Here is a 23795-nt window from a genome sequence, read left to right on the forward strand (position 1 = left end):
GCTGTTTTTTTCTAACAAAAACGTTTGATGTAAAAAAAAAAAAAAAGCCTTAGACCTATTTATACATCTGTATCCAAAGTTTAAATGCATCCATGTCCACACTGAGATACATAAACTGTGTTCATCTAAATGCTATTTCAGATGCAGATTACAGAAATGTTGAAATGAAAGACACTAAATACCGGAAGAAGTGCTTCTTATTCTTACCCAGAAATACAAAATGAAAGAAATAGTTTTCTTTTTGTCACGTCTTTTCCATTTTGCAAGTACTTGTACGTTTACTTTCAATACTTAAGTACATTTAAGATTTAAAAAATACTTTTGTACTTACGTACAATAAATATCACATACTTTAAGACTTTTACTCAACTAATATTCTAAACAGTTACTTCAACTTCTACCAAAGTCATTTTCTGGAAAGATATCTGTACTTTTACTGGAGTATGACTTTCAGGTACTTTATACACCACTGCTTTTATAGGGGTGTAAATCAGATGGTTCATCATGATACTGTACAATATCAATTCTCATACCTAGCGATACAATATTTGCCGATACCTCAAAAAATGTTACGATACGATTATGATTCGATTCGATACAGAAGTATATTGACTGATATATTGATATTTTGATATTATACATCTACATTTTTATTAACTCAGAAGCTTCCAAAATATGTAACATGAACATTTATCTGAAATTTCACATCGTGTACCTCAGTTGGGAGATTCACAACCACAACAACAACAAAAAATAAACCTACACAATTTATATATATATATATATATATATATATATATATAATAAAGAAAATAAACAATTGGACAAACAATTCTGTTTGCTACTATGGACTCAGTGCTTCAGTGCAAAAAATCTTTTCTACAGGTAACCAAATTATAAGCAATAGCAAGAAATAAATACAATACAACAATAACAAGTTCAATAAATTTTAAAACAGTTAATTAAACTGGTTTTCCGGTTTTTCAGCTCAGTCTAAAATATTTTTTAAGGTATGCTACAGAAATGTAATAATGAAATGTAAATAACTGTATAGTCTTCACTGTTTAAAACTAAATATAGATTAATAATCTTTGATGTTACAAAGATTATTTAGTGAGAAGCAGTGAGCACTTGCATTTTTCTTTGACAGTATTAGATTCATTATTAGTTTGCTTTCACTTTAAGAACCAAGAAAAGATTTAATATACACATGCTTTTTCTTTCTGAACTGTTAACGTTAAGGCATATGCCTACTAAAACTACAAAACTACTTAAATTCTGTAAGGAAATAATTAAATTTAACATAGTCTGATAGAATTTAATGCGTAATGCGTAATTTATTTTCTTTTAAGTTATTTTTGGGGCTTTTGTGCATTTGTATTTGGATAGGAAAGTAGAGTGACGACAGGAAAGCTTTGGGTGAAGAAAGAGAAGCAGGATCTGCAACGAACCTCGAGATGGGAATCGAACTTGAGTCACCGTGAGCGCAGATGTAATGTTGACGCACTCACGACAAATATAATGTTTACATATTTTAAGGTTGGTCATGGTTTGTACTCTTTACTCATGCAGGGCAGAGTTGAAAAAGAAAACATGCTATTTAAGTATGTGGTTTACTTTCAAACATGTAAATAAACAGCTTATTATTTTCTTTACAAAAATATGTGTACTCAACATAGTTATTACCAAAATGAACAGAGAGACCTCAATATGTTCCTCAATAGGTTGGTACATAAAAATCAGTGAATAGTGTTAGAATGGGTCAACCATAAAACAAAAACAATGTAGAATTTATCCTTAATTATTCATGCCCCAGTGCATGATGGGAACAACGGGAACATAACTCTGATACTGTATTTACTTAAAGAGTCCTTGTAAACAAAACAAACAATTTCAAGAACTTATAAGTTTAACTTAAATTTACCATAGAATTTACTCAGCATTAAAATAAAATTGATCTACAAGAATGTCACTATTCTACAAAACATTCTTTACATTAGCAGAAGGAAATAAAGTAAGGTTTTAACCCCTTAAAAACCTTATTGTAAAAAACATGAATCCTGCACAATGTGCCAAATAAATTGCATGCTGTTCTTAAATCACTTAAATGCATGGTTCTGGTGTCTTTTGAAAGGTGATATTCTGAGGCTTGCTCCTGAACAGAACAAACCTCAGAATCACTGTCTTACTGCTACTGAATAATACAACTTTCAACAGAACTTTTAGGACACTTATAAAGGAGGAAATTCTATTTTCTTTTGTAAACCGATACCTGCAGATGACTATAGCTGGGAGCTATTAGCTGATATAATCATAGCATGAACCCTTGTTGGCAGACTGACAAAGACACTGATTCTACCTTCTGTGTTGATTGTATCTTAAAATAGTTTGCATCAAATTACAAAAATCTCAACCTTCCAAAGATATGGGACTTTTTTTGTTGTTGTTTTAGTTTTTTTTAGTTTTTTTATGTCATGAAGATCACCCTCAAAAACATGCAGTGTCCCGCAGACGGTGGAATGCTTTGAATGAACAGATTTATGGGTCACTTAATCATATATTTAGAAGATGCACAATCATGACCAAAGGTTTTTGAGGTTACATAAATGTTGTGTTTTGTAAAGTTTGCTGCTTCAGCTGTTGAGGTGTTCATTCACAATGTTTTTAGATTATTGTGTAGAGTGATCAGATTAGTTTTAATCAGTTTTTGGATCCTGACACAAAATGATCAGCTAACATTAACTGACTAATCATATCAGCAGCACGTTAAAGTGTGAGTCAGGTACTAGTCAGGTAAAATCACTTTCATACTAAATAGACTGTAAGAGCAGACTGATTGCTATAAAAGGAGGAAAGAAGCACTTCCAATCATTGTGTTCTTGTTAGCAATGTTTAACTCCAAAGAAACACATGCAGCCATCATCGCTTCGCATCAAAATGGCCTCACATGCAAGGAAATTGCTACAAAGAATATTGTACCTGAAAGAACCATTTACCGGATCATCAAGAAACTAGGAAAGAGGTTCATAATTAAATCTCATATAAATCATGAATCGGTTAGTCATGACTGGAGTGAACTGAAGAGCACAGCTGGAGCAGAGAAGCAAAACTACTGTTCAGGGTTTCAAGCGCAGGTCAGTTTCATCTGTAAAGATGCTACTGTAGTTTTGTCTTTGTTTACTTAGTTAAGCAGCAGCAGCCCATTGCTCACCATCACTCAAAATACTGTATAAAGGACATCGTTATCTATTGTAATGTTACAGTAGTAATTTAGCTGACAAATAGTCAGAATTTGTAATAGGTTTAGGGGGAGCTAGGGCAGATAACAACACCACCCTTACGGAAAACATGAAAAAACATGGTTACTGTACTTGGTACCAAAACATGGTTATTTTAATAAAAGCATGGAAAAGCATGACTCATGTTCAGTATTATGATTTTTCTATAAAGATATTGTAGTGATGTACTCATTTTGACATGTTGACAATTAAGAAAGTGTAGTTTTGTTAAATCATGCGTATTAATGTCATAATAGAGGAAGAAAAATGGAATTGATGTTGCTGTTCAGGGGAGAACTTTTAATTATTTTGCACGTCCCCAACCTAATGATTTAAACCTTTTTTTTACTGTATGTGAGGTCCATGCAAAAAAATATGTTTGTCCATGTTTCAGAATTTGTTGTGAGTGTATGAGCGTGAGATTTCCTGGTTTGAAATTTTATTCCTTGTCCGCCCCTCATGGTGTGAACACTTCATGGTTGAAGTGTAATCAAAAGTAATCAGTTACATTACTTTAATAAACTAATTGAAAAAGTTACACTACATTACACTTATACATTTTAAATAGGGTAACTTGTAATCTGTAACCTATTACACTTCCAAAGTAACCTTTCCCACACTGCTAGCACTGAGGAGTCAGCTACAGAATCGTGTCTCCAGTATAATCATGTCTTGGGACATGTGGAAAATCGATTGTTCGGAGAAGAAAAGGTGAGCGCTATCATGAGTCCTGTGTTGTGCCAGCAGTGAAGCCTCCTGAGATCATCCATGTGTGGGGTTGCTCTTTAACCAAGGGAGTGGGCTCTCTCATAATTCTGCCCAAAAACAGTGCCAGGAATAAAGAATGGTATCAAATGACCTACAAAAGTGACTTCTTCCAACGATCTATGAGCAATTTGGTTTTTGCCACAAAGCAAGAATGATAAAGAAGTGGCTCCAAAATCATAACATTGAAATTTTGGATCCCAATCCCATAGAGAACCGGTGGTCAAAGCGAGTGAACAAGCAAAACCCACAAATTATGATCAACTCTGAGAACTAATAAGGAAAGAATGGATCGCCATCAGTCAAGATTTGGCCTAGAAGCCGATGTCCAGCATGCCAGAGCGATTAGCAGAGGTTATGAAGAACAAGGGTCAACACTGTAAATATTGACTCATTATATTTTTTTGCCAATAAAATTCTTTAAAACGTATGATATTCTTATCATTGTTTTTCAGTATACCATAGAAACCCGTTGAAAAATGATCTTCAAATTCTGAAGTGGCAAACTTGGCAAGGCACAAAATGTATGTCAATGACTGTATTATTAATGCCATTATTTCTTACCATGGCTTAACACATCTAAACTTTTACACATTCAGTACACTTTCACCATATTTAAAGGACAATAACGGTATGAAATTACATATTATAAAATGTACTTGCTTAAGTGGGTCAAAAAACACTATAAAGTTGAACTAATTGCATTTAATATACATTTAAAGAATAATAAATTTGTATTTGATTCCAGTTAACATGCAAGTCCAAAAAATACATTCAGTTTGTACAGTACATGTCATGTACATAATAAGTACTCTTTTGAAATTGAAATCTTTTTGACGAGGAAAAGGTTTACACACAAATTTTAGTTAAGTACTTTTTACTACGATTTGTTCTTTGGTCTTGTGTCAAATTTAAGTTGAGTTGCATGTGGATTACCTTTAAGAAAACAATAACATGACAATTAATGACTCTAAAACACCCATGCTGTTTCCCACGCATATTTTTATAATTTAATGGGTTTCATTATAATTACAAGACAAACAGTCTCTTTGAGTGAAAGAGAATGGGAACTATTACTGTCCTACGTGGTTTTGTCAATCATGTTAAAGTTGGTCATACCATAAACATTAGTGTATTGAGATGAAGTCTACAATCAAGATTGAGGAAATATTTTTTTTTAATTAAACTGTAACTAAACGAGTTCGACCTGTATGAACAACATTGGACCCCTTTGCATGTCAATGTATGGAATGCAGAAGAAATAAGTCATACTTAAATATGTAATTTCATAAGGGTGAGAAAATGAGAGAATGCATATTTTCTGGGTGAAATTTCCGCATTTCCCCGTCTGATGAGCTATAAAATGAGTTCTGAAACAAGCACCTTATCTCATTCACCTCCTGATCAAAGATGGACCTGCAAATCTCAGTTCTTCTTCTGTTCGTCCTATTTACTGGAGGTACAAAATATAAATAATTTCTGTAATGTTACTGGGTATAAATTAGATGTCTCTCTCTCTCACTGCCTCTCTTTTTGATTATTAAAGGACACTCTCTCAAATGTTATGACTGCATAAGTCCGTTGAGTTCCTGTGACCAGAACAAACAGTGTTCCAGTGAATTTACCAACTGCTTCAGTGCAACAGCTACTGGTAAGTTCAGAGTGATGTACTCATAACTGACTGAATTCTATTCTGGACAGAATTTATAATTGCACGCTTAGAATGTTCTACATATATTATTGAAATCATTACGAAAATAGAATAAAAATTGTGTCTAAAAATAAAAATTAACACTAAATGTAAATTTTTTTTTTTGGTGGTCTTACACCTTTGTTAGATCTCTGAAAATACTTTTGATACACTGTTCGATACACTTCCTATGTCGACAAATTTCTAAATAAACTTCAGTTGAGCTGCTCATTTCTGTATCACTCATGTGTTTTCAGTCAACAGTACTACATTGAAGTTTAAAAGTTGTGCTCCGTCTGTCTGTCCAAGTGGATCCATCAACCTCGGCATTGGAAGAGTCTCTGCTCAGTGCTGTAACACTGATCTCTGTAACAACCAAGATCCTCCAGGTATTGTACTTTAATGTAATAGAGCGGTTTATAGAACATTTAACAAGAAAAAAATCAGATGGAACTATATTTTCTATTAGGAATGTGACGTCAAACAAAAACAAATGTTTTACAGTCAAAGTGAAATGTTACTTTTTAATGAAAGACTGGAAAGACAAAAATGTTTTACAATGAGGACTTAAAATGTTGTGTGCACAATAAGACAAGGATCTATTTTCCCTCCTGTAGATCCCAGCAACACTCCCAATGGAAAGAAATGTTACTATTGTGATGGGAATACCTGCTCAAACACAGTGAGCTGTTCAGGAACTGAAGACCGCTGCTTTAATACAACAGGTGAGAATCTGGAAAATAAACAAGATTCATTATCTTACACACATTTCATGTACCAGTGGCCAACTTGACTCTGACTCAAACTGTTTTCTTCTTCAGTCTTTTCATTTGACATTATTGGGGTCCAGACACAGGCTTTAAAAGGCTGTGTCTCTAAATCTCTTTGTGATGCCACACAACTGATTCCTGGTGTAGAAAGTTTCTCATGTTGTTCAGGGAACCTGTGTAACAGTGCTAATGGTGTCACTCAGAGCTTCCTGTTCCTCTGCTGTTCTCTGCTCTCCTTCATCCTGCTGCACTGAATCCTGCAGATCTACACATTCTACAGCTGCAGCAAATATACAATATTGTGAGCTTTACAAACATAAAGTTCTAATTCTCTGAACTGTCTTTGATTTGGTGTGATGAATTTAAAATGATATACTACCAGTAATTGAAATATATTCATCGTCTACACAAATTTAAGGCTTTGAAATGAATTACTTTATATTCACTGAATATTTACTCGACTCATAAAGCTTGTGTCACCTCTGTACTATCTGTGATTTGGTGTGATAAATTAAAAAATGCGAACAAAATCAGATTTATTGAAATAAATATATAGCCCTGTGTATTTAATGAAATAAAATCTAAAAATCACCTTTTTTCACTATATTTTCTTGGTTTATTTTCAATAAAGCTTACAATGCATGCATAAGACATGACATTTATTCATTTGTTCTATTACTGTTAATAAAAGGGCATTATTATCTATTATACATTAGTAAGAGGATTACAGTGATTTATAAAGAGTTGTACTTCTTCCACACTACTGGCTGATGATATGCTTTTAATGGCTGATCTCTTGAGAGCAGGGTCAGTGATGGCTCATAAACATGATTTAACTAGATAATGTTTAATGAAAAACTTTCATACTAATGTGTCTGAAAGCTTGAAATTTGAAGGTTTTACTCAGAAATCGTAAAACGTCAATCAGACTATATTAGACTACTTCAGGAGGACCAGATAACAGGTTATAACCCCATGGAAGACTGTCAAAAGATTTATAAAACTGATCTGAGATCAGATAAAATTCATGGAAACTGGGGTCGATCTCAGATGTTTATGATGAATATTAATCACTGGGGGACTGTTAGGAGGCCATGATGGTCAGAGGCCAATAGGGGAATTCAGCCAGGATGCCGAGGTCACACCTCTACTCTTTTCGAAAGACATCCTGGGATTTTTAATGACCACAGAGAGTCAGGACCTCGGTTTAACGTCTCATCCGAAGGACGGTGCTTGTTGACAGTATAGTGTCCCCATCACTACACTGGGGCGCTAGGACCCACACAGATCACAGGGTGAGCGCCCCCTGCTGGCCTCACTAGCACCTCTTCCAGCAGCAACCTAGTTTTCTCGAGGTCTCCCATCCAGGTACTGACCAGGCTCAGCCCTGCTTAGCTTCAGTGGGCAACCGGTCTTGGGCTCCAGGGTGATATGGCTGCCGGTGAAATAAGAAATAACTGTTTCTTGAAATTGATCAGTATAATTTATCCATTCTCAAATATGTTGATTAAAATTTAACAAAATATTGAGTCAAAAATGAATTTTACTATTAAATACTATTAAATAATAGACAACATTTTTGACAAAATTAAATGTTGGAATTTACTCATTTATTTTGATATGTCCAACTCAAACAATCTCTCTAGTGATATTCAGAGATTTTATTAAGTTGGATAAGTTATTTATTATTGTGATATTTACAAAACCACTAAATATTTTTTTAGAGTGTAGACAAAAAGTTTTTAAAAAATTGTTAAATCAACTAAGTGGGCTGAGCAATATTTCGGTATACAGCCCTAAACATAATCACCTGAGCAAACAGTGAATCAATTTTCTGTTCATTTAATCATTTGCTCTTAAATATTTTACAGGTATTTTGTTTTAAACACAGTATGATGTTTTTAGTGGTTTTTAAAGAAATTTTATTTTGTACAGGTATGTGATAATCAGTCATAAATCTGCAACATTTAAAAAATGTTTTACATGTTAGATAAAATCCTAATTTTAATAATTTATATTTTATTTACTTTTTAAATGTTTGTACACCTTAATAAAACTTTTCTGCCCACGCACAGAATTTTTCATAGCAGCTGATGTTTAAGGAAGTTTTTTGGTGTTTTATTTTTTAGTTTGCAAGAGAAAAATCATAGGACCAATCACAAAAATGTCATCTTAACTGTTTTATTATTACTATTCATTTTAGATGAGAAAACTTTCATACATAAGTAAACGTACAGCAAGTTTAAATCAACATTTAAAGCTTTTTTCCGAATAAACATGGACTTCTCAGTGTGTTTGGGTGTGGCTGTGATGATATCTGTCAGGTCATGTGTTGAGATTCATTTTCTGCTTCTACCCCATCACAACATTTCCTTAAACATCGGTCAAAATTATGCAAAATCACATGCGGGAATAAAAAAGATTGATTGTGGTAAAACAGCATTTTTTAAAAATATATTATATTCAAAGGCCGCTGCTTTAATGCAACAGGTGAGAATCTGGAAATGGAATGGAAGAAGGGAATAATTTCGAATGTATTGCCGCGTTCCACCGCAGGAACTTTACCCAGGAACTAGGGACTTTGGCCTGGTACTCGGTGTGTTTCCACCGCAGGAAACAGGAACTAAATAAAGTTCCGGGTAAAAAAATGCCCCTCAGAAAGTCCCTGATAGATTTATTCTGGGTTTATTTTCAATAAAGCTTATAAATGAATGTATAAGACAAGAAATTTGTTCAGAGGATATCATCATCTATTATACATTAATTAATTAATTTATAATTAATAAGACCTGAACTTCTTTCACTCTACTAAAATATGTAATTAAGTTTTTAGCCAAGTGATATGTTTTTGATTGGCAATATCTAGAGAGCAAGGTCAATAATAGCTGACACAATGCTGATATTTACAACATAATTTAATTAGATAAATAAAGACTGATGACAAACTTTTATACTGGCTAATCTGAAATTTTAACATGGTTTAAAATAAAGTTTAAAAATAACAAACACCAAATAAAAATAAAAATAGCACCATTAAAATAACAAACACATCATATTAGACTACTCCAGACAACATCAGACTGTTTTGAAAACACAAAGAGTGCTGTTTGCTGGGAGTTACTGGTATTTTTCCTATGCATTTACATGTTGCTAGCATGTTTAAGTATATTGTTAATGTTGTCATCTAATAATTTAAGCATCATTTACCAGCAGGCGGCAGCAGATGATCTCTTGTACCAACAACACCTTTACATTTGTGGAAGCTACAAGCTGAACAACTGAAACAAACTGGCTTCAAGCCAAAAACTCTTAATCTTCTAAACTCCCCTGGTGACTGACTCCTCTTATTGATTGGCCTGACTGATATTAGTCAGCAGGTCAATAAATGGATTAAGACTGTTGTAGAAAATGTAATTAGTTTTATCAGAGGATGCAAAGATCAAATGATTACCATTATGTACCATAGTATGTTTGAGCTCAAATCTAATCATGTGCACTTGACGTGATAATAATATTAACATATTTTACTAAAGCAATCAAAGTGGTTCTTAAAAACCTGTTTGTTTCTCTTGTACAATCAAAATCAAAACACAGAAAGCAAGCTACTGTGTGATCAATAAGAGTATATCAGATATTTTTTGTGCAGCTTATTTCAATCTAGAGTGAGTTCCACATTTAATCAATAACTGAACTTTGACTGTCCCATTCTGAGCAAAAGACCCACCATATCAGCAGCACTGACCGTGACTGAGTGACTCCTGCAGTGGGGAGGGGGGGCATAATTGCTAAATAAAATATAATTATATTCTGGATGCCATCAAAGGGGAAATGCAATTCATAAATAAGTAAGTATTGCATTCAAATATGTTCTATTAGGTGTAAGGTGTGCAATATTGCATATACAGAAGCACAACTGCGAGGTAAAAAAAAAATAAAAAATACTTACGCAATAAATAAATAATAGAATTAAAACAAACAAAACATAAAAATGTTAAGAAAATATAAACCAAAAAGTATGAATATAAAGGAAGAATGCAAAAAAAAAAAATCTATCAGAAAAAAAAAATCTGAAAAAAATAAGATTTTATATTTAAACTTTTAAAAAGAAACCTTGTGGTTCAAGACTTTCATATAAGAATATGCAGAAAATAATTATTAATTTATATATAGGCTAATGCAGATAATAATAATTTTTAAAGAGTAAAAAATAAGAAGATTGAAAAAGCCCCATCCAAAAATGTAAAAACAATTTGGCACAAAATAGAAGACATAAAAAGGTATATAAAATAATAATAATTATAATAATATTAATAAACAAAAAATTAATTAATTAATTACATTTTTTTTAAAAGTATGAATGAACATGCGCCATGAAAAATCATATAAATAGATCGAGAGAGCGATTGGTCGAGAGAGAGAAAGAGAGATAGAGAGAGAGAGAGAGAGAGAGAGAGAGAGAGAGCTCATTGGCAGCGTGCTCACCTGATTTTCATCTTCTGCCGCATCAAAGGGTCATTTCGCCCACGGCGCTGAGAATGAAGTGATCTCCCGCACCGCGCCACGTTCACCGTCACATCTACATTGACGCTCTTCGCTCACAAGACGACCATGAAGAACAGCAAACCGATTGTTCTGGACCGTCGCGATTTTCATTCCCTGCTGGATGTGATCGGTGGCTTCGGTGCCGTAGTCACCGTGGGGATCATTGCCATGCTGTCGGTGTGCGCCGCGCTCTTCATTTACCGATCCTTTAGAGGTCAGCGCGATAAGGGTGACGAGAATAACGGGAATGAAACGAAGGCAGCGTCGGGAGAAGGAAGCACGTCTCGGAGGAGGAAAAGAGAGAGGGATGATCGCCCTACCGAGTCAACAGGTAAAACCGGACAATTGTTGAAACAGACTAAATGATGGTGCGAGACTTTTTTTGCAGTAACACATAAAATATCACTATTATTTGTCAGATGTCACTGATTCTAGAAAGCACACGTGTCAACGTGACTCCCATAGACTGCAGAAAGGTGCTTTGGTGCGTGGACCGCGCGCTGTTTTGGCCAGTCAGAAAACTCGATTTCTGCATGTCATTCAGTTTGGTCATTTGCTGACAAAAAAAAATAAAATTAGAGGGCTGGTTTTTGAGATTGATTGTTTTTGATTTTGGATATCGTCATGTTTGGAATAATTTTAGACTTAGATCTAGGTCACACTCAGAGCATGCATTTTTACAGTGGCATTAGAGTATTTTATAATGTTACAAAAGAGATTTCAAGTGGATTTTCATTATTAATGATAATAAGAAATGTCTTTAGAGCAGCAAATCATCATATTAGAATGATTTTCTGAAGGATCATGTGACACGAGTAATGATGCAGAAAATTCAACTTTTAACATTTTTAAATATATTACAATAGAAACCCATTATTTTAAGCTGTAACAACTTCACAATATTACTGGTTTTACTTTTTTTTTTACTACAGTGGCTTTGATCAAATAAATGCAGCCTTGGTTTTATAGACCCCAAACTTTTTTCCTGCAACACTGTAAACCTGCAGCTTTGAGTTTTTAGGTTTTTTTACATTATTATTCAGCTGAGATGTCAGTCTGAACAGTCTGGGGGGTTTTTTTTCTCGCATTCATTAGCACACTGAATTGTTCTTAGCCATTTCTTTCTTGCATCTCTTTAACAGGTCTTTACACTGCAAAGGCAGCAAAGAAGCCCTGTCTTGTCTGAATGTTTCCCGGCTATTATATTCCACAATCGTGTGCATGCAGTTAGCGGGTTGGTTGATAGATTGACAGTGACTCTCGTGTTCAGCTGCCAAGAAAACAAGATGAACCGAGTGTTGTGACAGTGCAGAGTTGAAGGCAGCTCTGATGCAGCATTTCATCTCATAGAGCCGAAGGCGTAGACACTATTATTTTGCTGCTCTGTAAGCACTGGTATTTCTTTTTGGTTGATTCATTACATACCAAGGTCCCTCACTAAGTAACCTTCTTCAACTGCAGGTCATCAACATTTAAAAACAGTGACTTGCACTTTTCCCATGAACTGTTTTTCTTCTTACAAAATTGTTTACAACCATAAAACCAGTGACAACATTAATTCACCAATAACATTTTGAGTCAAAATAAGGATTAAAAATAGGTAAAGCAATACAAAAGACTGTTCTTTGCTAAAAAGAATTTGCATATAAAGGTTTGATCACTTGAAGCACATGTGACATAATGCATTTTCGTTCTCCTTTAGGAGTATGTCAGGATGGAAAGCAGAAGAAGTGCAGTGAATCCACTGACAGCATGCTCCTTCCTACGGAGGTACCAGAGAAAGACCTGAATGACAGCACTCTCAAGGACTTGGAGGAGATCACAGATGATCTTCTAACGGACCTGGAACCTGAAATGGGAGATAAAACAGATTCTGATCTGGATCAGTGTTTAGAAATGGATCCTGATGAAATCACGGAGTGTGAGGAATATATTCAGCGTGAGGATGATGGTGATGATGATGATGGTGGTGGTGGGTGTGAGGTTTCGGCTGATGTGAATGTAGGTTCGACGCAGCCGGACGTCCAACGCGATTCTGTCAAGAAGGATACAGAAGAATATCTTGACAAGTCTGCGAGTGTAGAGACAGATGAACCGTCTGAAACTGAAAGCGCTCGGGAGATCATTTATCAGAAACATCAAGATCATGTCATTACTCAAAGCAATTCGTCTTCAGTCAAAGCCCGTAAGATCCAGTTAGAGGAAAACATCAAGACATCAACTGTGGAGGAAGTGGACGACACGAGCAAGAAGTTCGAAGACCATCATGATTGGTGTTTTCCACAAACAGATAAGTTTGATCGCTGTTGCTGTGATAAGAAGACAGATACGGTTGAGAAAATAAAAGGCCAGCCTTGGGTTGACAGTGAAAGCTATGCCACAGACACCATAAACCTGAGCCCGGCTGTGGAAACAATGGTCAACCACAGCAGCAGGTTTGGCTTCCAGAACTACTCGGGTTTCCAAGCAGATAATACGTTCATTGGTGGGTCTTCAACACAGATGAGCATCTCACAAGAGAAGAAAACTGATGAAGAGGGTGCAACAATAGAGAAGAAACATGAAAAGGATGAGATCAGCATCATGGAAGCCATTATGGACAATAATGAGTGGCTAAATGTTGGAGCACCAGAGCTGAGAGATCTTCCTTGGCTTGCACCAACTGCAACCGAACAAAAACAGACGCAACGAGAAAAAGAAGGGCAAGTCAAGACCGGTTTAGCCAAAGATGATGAAGAACCAGCTAATAAGAGAGTAGCGACTGTTCCCCCTTTATCGCAAACGGTTAACGTAACCTTCAGGATTCACTACATCACATACTCTCCAAGTCAGATAGTGGCTGTTACAGGGAGCCTGGAGGAATTGGGAGCCTGGAAGAGATTTGTTCCACTACACACAGCCAAGGACGGGTTCTGGGCCAACACTATCAGCCTCCCTGTGGAGAGCCAGGTGGAGTGGAAGTTCGTCCTGGTGGAAGACGGAAGGATCTCTCGATGGGAGGAGTGTGGAAACCGACCTCTCTTTTTAACAAGCCAGGATGAAGACGTCTGTCTTGAGAAGTGCTGGGGATGTTGTTGAACTCAGAGGTGAATATCTTCAAGGGCTGCACCATCAATCAATATAAAGCTGAAAATCACGATACGATAAGTTTGTCTGTAAATAAATAAAGACAGCCATAAATATTAGTATTATAACTTTAAGGTTGTAAAATAAAATAAAATCATTATTGTTATATAATTTTTCTTAAAGATTCAATGTTTTATGTTAGTGAAATATTACAATAGTTTTGAGCCCTGCAGATGAAAATAAAAAAATAAATCATGCACACAATTTACTAATTCGTTCCCTTGATGTACCTAAATGTGCACGCGATTACTATTCCATTCCCTCGATTTGCTAAATTGTGCGAACAATTTACTAATTCATTCTCTTGTATTATAAAGTGAGAGAAAAAATTAGTAAATCATGCGCACAATTATAAATCGAGGGAACGAATTAGTAAATTGTGTGCACAATTTGTAAATCGATGGATTTAATTAGTAAATCATGCACATAATTATAAATTGAGGGAATTAATTAGTTAATCGTGTGCACAATTTGTAAATCGAGGGAATTAATTAGTAAATCATGCGCACAATTATAAATCGAGGGAACAAATTAGTAAATCGTGTGCACAATTTGTAAATCGAGGGAATTAATTAGTAAATCATGCGCACAATTATAAATTGAGGGAATTAATTAGTAAATTGTGTGCACAATTTGTAAATCATGGGAATTATTTAGTAAATCGTGCACACGCTTTAGCCTACAATTTTTTTCCTTGCATGCCATGTGCGGGGCTCCGTACAATACTAATATTTCTTATTTTTATTTTATTTTTTTGTACATTTTGGGTTTTTATTTAATAATAATATCAATTATTATTATTATTATTAGCTTTATTATTTTATAGTTATTGTGATATATAATCAATATTGTGCAGCACATTAAACCTAAATTTTTAAATGACATTTAAAATAGTTTTCCCCCAAATCATGCAGTCCTCTTCTTCCAACTCTATACAGCAATAACAATCCATAGTGCATTATTGAAATCCAATATGTATGATTATATTGTAATATTATTAATTGTTACGGAATTATTACATTAAAGCATGAGGCTGTGGAACTGTTACTATAGCAATAAGATTATAATATTACAAATATGCATTTTTTTATGTCAATAAAAGATGTGTTGATTATATCCAATTGTACTGAAAGTGTCTGCCCATAAAACTGTAATCCTGCAACAGCAATTTACCAAAATTGAGAAAATCCACAAAAAAAGTATTGTCTTTCATGTATAAAGGAAAATCCTAATGCTTCCAGAGATTGAAACATGTTTTTTTTAAAGCTTTTCTGAATGGTTTGTGTGTGAACAATTATTTTAATCAAAAATGTTGCAAGAATCGCACTGATCTTTTCATGATATCACTTATCTGGAAACATACTCTATGCAAGTGTCCCACTCTACATATTTTGCATCCCTGATTGCATTAGCAAGCTCAGTTTCCTTCAAATGTGATCGAATGCGACACTGAAAATACAAAAGCAGCATTTTACATTCATTTCAGTTTGAATTACTAGTAACTTTAGCGTTCATGTACTTGCATAGAGTATCTTTCAGGCCTGTGATATGATTTTCCAATAGTGAAATGCTGTGAACTGTAAATGAACTGCTTGAGCAATGCAAAACACCCACCAGCCAAAAACACAGTTTGCTTTGTATGGCAGTTTGGCATCCTGCTATTACTCAATCTGTTAAACGCTGACATAAAATCAGCTTAATCACCCCAAATCCCAGCCTGTACTGTCCTCATACAGCCTTTCATTAACAGCTGCTGTCCCTTTAATTCTATTACATCATTTAGAATCAGTAACAATGACATCAGCATTCCTGCTGACGACATCACTGTAGCTTTGTTTGCATCACTGTCAACTGCATGTAGCAGACTCGAATTATTTACAGAGATTTAATGATTTTTAGTTTACATAGCAATTCATTATTGTTTTATTGTTTCACGATGATTGCCTTAAAACTTTTGCTGCTTAAACTTTTGATTAAACGTTTATTTGTCTTTTGGCTTTAATTGTTCTTCTGTGAAATCCAGGTGTAAAACTGTTTCTGACCTTTAAACATGTGTTTAACTGTCAATCAGTAAATGTCACTCAGCAAATGGCTTAATTCAATAAAATAAATTATTATATTGACAATGAGTCCTTGTCCTGTGCACAATATACCCCACTGTAAGCAAAAACTGAATTTTTAAATTGACACAATCTTTCCTTTCGATAAGATGATATTTATCTTTCAGGCACAGGTTGAACAGATGCATACAGAAGAACACAAATGTGAATATTTCACTTTCTTAGCCAAGTCTGAACATACAATTTGGCTTGAAAGCGAATGTTTTTTGGTATCCTTGATGTACGGACATTATGATAAATACCATAAACTGCTGCCTCTGCTGTTATAATGAAAATCAATGGGAAATGAATCATCTCCTCTTCACTGACAGCCTTGTATTGCGGTGTTTATGAGTTCAAAGGAAGCTTGAGACATGTGACGGAACATTATATATGTATGCAAGATTTCATATTCTTCTTTATGACATCATTGCATTCCTTGTATTCTTTTTTTTTTCACAAAGAATTTCTGTGTTCAGTTTGTGTGACATCTAAACAGATCTAGAGCATGTGTGCCGTTATGAGATGCCAGAGCTCAGAGCACAGGCCTGTAAATCATTTATTATACCACAAAAGAGGAGTTATTTAAGGTCAGAATACGAGCAAACTCAAACAAAAGAGAGAGATAAAGAGCCTAAACATGAAAAACAAGTTAGTTTAGACAAATATATGCCCAGTCAAAGCAAATGAAACGCGGTCTGGAACTTGTAAATGTCTAAACTGTTCAGTTTTTATGGGCGGTAAGATTTTTTGTTTTTGAAAGAAGTCTCTTCTGCTCAGTCTCTACTTTTATTTGAATGCAGTAAAAAGTAAAAACTGTTCTTTTTTATATTTTGTAAAATGCAATTTATTCCTGTGATGCAATGCTGTATTTTCAGCATCAGTACTCCGGTCTTCAGTGTCACATGATCTTTCAGAAATCATGCTGATTTGCTGCTATTATTATTATTATTATTATTATTATTATTATGTTCTGATAACAGGAAATGTGATAGATTTTTCTTAGGATTCTTGAACAAAAGCTCAAAAGAACTCATAAATTCATAATTCATCTACAGAGAGTCTTGATGAAGGCTCCAGACAGAGATAGAAAGGGGGTCATCTCTGAATATCCCAGCCCTCCTCAGAGAGAACGGCCTTCTGACTTTAGTCTAAAACAGGTTTAGCTTTCAGTGGCCTAATTTATTCCTGTAGATGACAATGTTTAAAACAGCTTGAAGTGGCCATAGAGAGAAGTCAAGTTTGTTTTCACTGCTCAGGCCAGTCTGCTTCATTGGTTTGAATGGCTAAGAGACCATCCACCCAACAGACCTGCAAACTTACTTTGAGCTAGTTTAAGCATGTTTATCAGCAGGAATAACCATTATAAACTGAAAACATTGAATGCAATGTAAGTCAGTTCAAATAAAAGCATCTGCCAAATGCATGAACATAAATGGACGAAATAGCAAGAGCTATAATGCAAGTTGTTAATTTGACAGTTTGAATGGAGTTTGAATTAGTTTGCATTATTCTCTTGTTTCTGATCCACAGGCGGTGTGTTTATTTGAAAGGTGTTAAAGTGTGTGTGTTAAACAAGAAAAAGAGTTCAATGCTGTTGCTGTTAATAGATTTCTCATTTACACCCTTCAGGCTTCACTTTATTCTGTGATGACCAACAAAATTTACAACCGACTGACACCAGAGAAGGACTCTGACATAAAGCCAAAGGGGATTTTATGTATCATATGACAAAGTATGACCGTTTAGATCTATGCAAAGGTTGCAGGGTTTGTATTGCAGTGTTTGACCTCTGACCTCTCTATCCAGATGTCTCACCAAGACCTTTGCTCACCAGGGCAGCATTTATTTGATCAAACGTGCAGTATAATCAGTAATGTTGTGAAAAATTATTACAATTTAAAATGACTGTTTACTATTTGAATATATTTTAAAATTGTATTTATTCCTGTGATGCAAAGCTGAATTTTCAGCATCACTATACTCGAGTCTTCAGTGTCACATGACCCTTCAGAAATCTTTCAAATGCGCTGATTTGCTGCTCAAAAAAACATGTTGAAAACAGTTCTTGCCGCTTAATATTATTGTGAAAACTGGTGCCTTGTTTTCAGGATCCTTTGTTTTGTTCTTAGAAATCTTTTGTAACATTATAAAAACCTTTTTGTCACTTTTGATCAATTTAATACATCCTTGCAGAATCATACAGATCCCATACTTTTGAATGGTAGTGTATGATATCGTTGGATCTATCATATCATAGGACTGCAGGCATAGGGGTTAACAAACTCTCCTTGTATCCCAAAGGTCAGTTATTAACACACACAAACTCTAATGTGGATGTGCCTCCATATAAACACCCCAGCATTGCAGGTTTTAATGGAAATTTGCTGCACTTGAGACTATTAATAAAACATATCTCTCTCTCATACTGCTATAGCCACATGACTGCTGTTGCCCTTCAACAGACCGTGCTATAAAAGGATAGTGTATGAAAGGCCAGAAAACAGAAATAGACTCCCAGGACCACAGCACTGATGGCCTTTACTGGGTTATAGTGAAAGACATGCTCTAACCTGATTATTACACCACAACACCTCTGTATTTGTCTTTTATCATGTTATTATGGTGCAGAACTTCAATGCAAAATTACGTTTTCGTAGCTTATTTAAATACTGATGCATTAGAGGCTAATGCAGCTGAAGTCATTTCAGAGCGAAAAGGAAGTGCAGGGATTTCATCATTTGAGTTTATAAAAGTTCATTGACTTAGTGGCTTTTGAATGGATTAGGATTTCACTGAACTGTTTGAGCACACTGTGATCACGTGTCTTAACCAAGAGGTCGGCTGATATGGGTTAAAAAATTCAGCTATTAAACTATTAGATGTGGACTGATTTAGATTTTCTCATTTTGATGTTAATATATAACGGCAAGTGTGATTTCACCAAGTACAACATGTTCCTGGATCAACATCCTTGTTGATCCTGGAACAACATTCCAATCAATTAATCAGAACTGAGATATAACTTTTCAGAAAATATCTGTTTTAGGCTTACAACCAGGGTTAGGTGCTTCTTACACCCTTGTTAATCAGTTATCATTTCCCACTGATTTTAGGAATAAATTAATGGGTAGGGGTTTCGGGGTAGGGAATGGGTTAAGTCTTTATTTTAGGACAATAATGTTGATCCAGGATCATGTCTTACTTGGCAAAATCACAGCAATCAATACACAACAGTCATGCTCATAATGCATGCACATCAGTGTTTACATGCAGTGAAATTAGGTTAAAGTCCACAAATCCACCTGCTAATCTGTTTTTTCCTTCTTCTTTTTTTTATACTTCCAGTCAAACATTTGTTTTTATGTTTTTGTTTGTTTGTTTCTTATGCTCATTAAGGCTGCATTTACTTGAAAAAATACAGTAAAAAACAATAATATTGTGAAATGAAATGTTTTTAATTTGAAGGATAATGCACTAAAGACTGGATTAATAATTCTGAAAATTCAGCTTTGATCAAAGGAATCAATACATTTTAAAACATATTCAAATAGAGAAGTGTTTAGAGTGTATTATGACTCGCATGTACATATGTTTATTACTGCTAAGTGTGTGTTTTTGTTTATTATACTGTTTATTGTATCAATGCAATGCGATACTGTTTCTAAGAAGCTTTGAACACCAATGCTATTTAATTGGCAAACTCTCAGCACCTCTCAGCATGCAGGCGGTGAGCATGTGTTTGTGTGCCTTACAGAAATACAGGAAAACCAGCCGTCTTCTGTAACGCCACTGTTTATTATCTGCACTCATAAACATTTGAATCAAATTAAACATCAAATCCGAATTTAATTATGCACTTTAAACATTTAGAAAACGTGTTTGTATTAAAATTAGACACTGTAAAGAGACCACCCACACATAGGTCAGTCCAGATTTGAAAATTAAAGCCTGGGCTTGTAGGAGTTTGTAAAAACGTTTTTGGTGGGCTTTATCATGTCGGATGCTTCAGTGTGCAATTATTAAATCTCTCGAGCTCAAAACTGGAATAAATTAGCGTTCTACATGTGTGTTTAGCGCCCTCTGATGGTCTCAGCACTAACTGTTGTTTGGGGCAACTCAAACCTCCCTCTGCTCCAAATGAGAGCAAGGTCTTCATGTGTGGGAGAATGTTCCTTTCAGCTTTTAGAGAACACTTTTTGGCTCTTATTTGAATACTTTGAATATTCTTTTTAAGGGAATAGTTACACCAAGAATGAAAATGTACAACCTCAAACCATTTTATAATGAAGATGAGTTTCTTCATGGGAACAGATTTGGAGAAATGTAGCATTCCATCACCAATGGATCATCTGCAGTGAATGGGTCCCGTCAGAATAAGAGTCCAAACAGCTGAGGAAAAACAACACAATAATCCACAAGTAATCTACACCACTCTATTCCATTAGTTAATGTATTGAGAAGTGAAAACCTGCGTATTTGTATTTCAGTTTCACTAAAATATGAATCCACAATCCATTATAATGCTTCCTCAAAAAAAAAAAAAAAAATCTGCTATTGTCCTCTCAAATCAAAATCCACCCTCTGTAAATGATGTTTAATCTGTGCACATTTCTCCCATGATTCAGATGAAATTACTTTTTTACTAGAGAAAGCAATATTATGCATAGAAGATTTGTATTTCAGCTGGAAATGGAAGCAATGGTTTGAAGTTAAAAATATCTATAGATTTGTTTCTTAGGAACACACAGTTTGTCACTTCAAAAGACATTAATTAATGGACTAGAGTTGTGTGGATTGTTGTGATGTTTTTATAATCTGTTTGTACTCTCATTCCGACGGCTCCCATTCACTGCAGTGGATCCTCTGGTGAGCAAGTGATGGATAACTAAATTTCCAAAATTATCTACAGTACATTTTGGATGGCTTGAGCATGGGCGGATCTACCGGGATGGCATGGCAAATGCCACCCTTAAAGAAAGCCTTGCCACCCCTGCTGCCACCCCAGTTGGCAGCAATTGGAAAATTCCCGAACTGATTCAAATGATTTGCGATCCCCAAACTGACTCAAATGATTTTCGAACCCGCTCCGAACTCCCAAACTGACTCAAATGATTCGCGATACCGCTCCGAACTCCCGAACTGATTCAACTGATTTGCGATCCCCAAACTGACTCAAATGATTCGCGAACCCGCTTTGAACTCCCGAACTGACTCAAATGATTCGCGAACCCGGTACGAACTCCCGAACTGATTCAAATGATTCGCGATCCCGCTCCGAACTCTCGAACTGACTCAAATGATTCGCGAACCCGCTCCGAACTCTCGAATTGATTCAAATGATCTGCGAAGCCGCTCCGAACTGATTCAAATGATTTGCGATCCCCAAACTGACTCAAATGATTCGCGATCCCGCTCCGAACTCCCGAACTGACTCAAATGATTCGCGATCCCGCTACGAACTCCCGAACTGATTCAAATGATTCGCGATCCCCAAACTGACTCAAATGATTCGCGATCCCTCTCCGAACTCCCGAACATGACTCAATCTGCCTAGGGCACCAATTTCCATAGGGGGCACCATCCCATTGCTCCAAAAAAAAAAAAAAAAAAAACTTCCTCCATTCTCCCATTCACGCTCGCGACCGCTCCCACCTCATGTTTGCGTCTGAATGTTCATAATTGATGGATGAATCCAATCCAGCGAAGAGAAAAGGAAACTAAAAGTAAAAAAAAAAAAAAAAAAAAAAACAGACATAAAGTTGGCTTGAAGTTGGATGTTGGACGAGTCTCAAATTTAAGGACAGTCTCTAAAGTTACATGCGATATTGGTATACACTTTTCTAACGTCAGTAGCATTTGAGGAGAATGACTTATAGTCATAAAAACAACTGTAATTGTTCATGTAGGTGTCAGCTATAAAGCACAATTGAATTAAATGTTTGATATTTATTAAAATAATCTGTTAATCATATGAAAATTATGCTACTCTTTCACATGGGCTCAAATGCAAATTTAAAACTCAATAGCATTTGAGGAGAAAGACTTCAGTGTTTAAAAAAATTGTAATGTGTTCATTTAGGTGTCAGCTACAATGCACACCTTATACATTTTTTAAATATATTAAAATAAAGTATAAATCATTTAGGTAAAAAAAAAAAAACACTAAACAGTAGAAAATCAGTTGAGTCTGCTGGAAATGTCATTGCTATTATAGTCTTGTGTTTCTTATAATAAACTGACATATTGATGACACTGAACCTTTTATAATGCTCTTAATGACATGTTGATGCATACTGTATGCATTAGTGAGTGTGGTGGTGCTTATGGGGTATGGTCACTTATTCCTTATATGAACTGTTTCAAATGCAAGACATTGATTGCATGAGATTAAGTTTCTAAATGAGAGCCTGTGTCCTTTTGTAGTGTGCACATATATTTATCATCAAACTGTGATAACTGTGACTAAATTCAGTATATATACATCTGCCATATGTTGCCACGCCTCAAAAATTCCTGCCCCCTTCTCGCCACCCCATCAATATTTTTCTAGATCCGCCCCTGGGCTTGAGGTTGTGTATATTTTTCCCATAATTATAAACTATGGAAAAATATAACACTCTTTTATGCTATTAGTCTGTCAAAACACTCTCACTCCTGAACATCTATATAACAAATGAAAAAATCCAGATGTGTTGATAGAGAATATCATCACGTAAGAAGATGGTCCTTAAATGAGTCAACCACTTGCATGTATTACAGAATGGTATTTATATTATGAGTAGACCACTAAAGCACTTTAAAGTTTCATGTGAGTTACATTCCGCAAAAATCTATTAGCATTTCATCCATGTATGCCAACGGGGTATGTGTGCCAGCTCTGAAGAACATCATGTGCAAAGGGGTTCTGCAAGTTGTTTTGTTCTGTTGTTTGTTTGTTTCTGTAAGTTAGACATCAGGAAATTACCTCATAGGTATGATGTCATTGGTAAACATGTTCAGATGTGTCTTTAGACTGCCTCAGTAGCCACACCTGTTACACTATGCCGCAGGTGTGCTATTGTAATGATGAAAGGTACCTTTGGAGCTTTCAGTGACCATGAAAGAAGTACAGGAAAATGTTTTACTGAGAAACCAAAACAGAGACAGGTTCTTTCTAACTTCAAAAATTAGTTTTTATGAAGGAAAAAAAAGGGGGGGGGGGGGGGGTTCACAGTTAGTTGTGTTCTAAACTGATCTTGCATTTACAGAAAGTATAATATTTTGACATTTTTACTTGAGGATCATGCTTCCAAAAAAGGGAGTCAGACCCTGCAACACCTCAAAAACAAAACTGAACATGCTTTTCTATGATGAATACCTGGAGTAATACAATTTCAATAATTAAGGAGGCCAAAATAAAGTATGGGTAAAACTTGCCCTGCAGGAGTGTTATTTTATTTATAACCAAGGTCAGATCTTGCAGCTGCTGCTGGTAAAGACAAGAAAAAACAGGTTAAGATGATGATTAATAGGTCAGGGTTGT

At 35.2% G+C, this 23795-nt stretch overlaps 2 protein-coding genes across 2 annotated transcripts; both read left to right on the forward strand.

Annotated features, from left to right (window-relative positions):
• The first annotated feature begins 5452 nt into the window (after nt 1–5452).
• LOC113073598 (urokinase plasminogen activator surface receptor-like) lies at nt 5453–7656 on the forward strand. The gene is made up of 5 exons (XM_026246411.1): nt 5453–5502; nt 5590–5694; nt 5991–6122; nt 6351–6458; nt 6555–7656. Exons 1-5 carry the CDS (start codon nt 5454–5456, stop codon nt 6755–6757), a joined length of 597 nt encoding a protein of 198 aa, XP_026102196.1. The 5' UTR covers nt 5453; the 3' UTR covers nt 6758–7656.
• A 3264-nt stretch (nt 7657–10920) lies between these two features.
• On the forward strand, nt 10921–14751 carry LOC113073602 (uncharacterized). Its single transcript, XM_026246415.1, has 2 exons — nt 10921–11376; nt 12748–14751. The coding sequence occupies exons 1-2, from the start codon at nt 11112–11114 to the stop codon at nt 14121–14123; spliced, it is 1641 nt and encodes a 546-aa protein (XP_026102200.1). The 5' UTR covers nt 10921–11111; the 3' UTR covers nt 14124–14751.
• Nucleotides 14752–23795: the final 9044 nt, after the last annotated feature.

The sequence above is a fragment of the Carassius auratus genome, unplaced genomic scaffold (assembly GCF_003368295.1).
Source record: "Carassius auratus strain Wakin unplaced genomic scaffold, ASM336829v1 scaf_tig00012443, whole genome shotgun sequence".
NCBI lineage: Eukaryota > Metazoa > Chordata > Actinopteri > Cypriniformes > Cyprinidae > Carassius > Carassius auratus.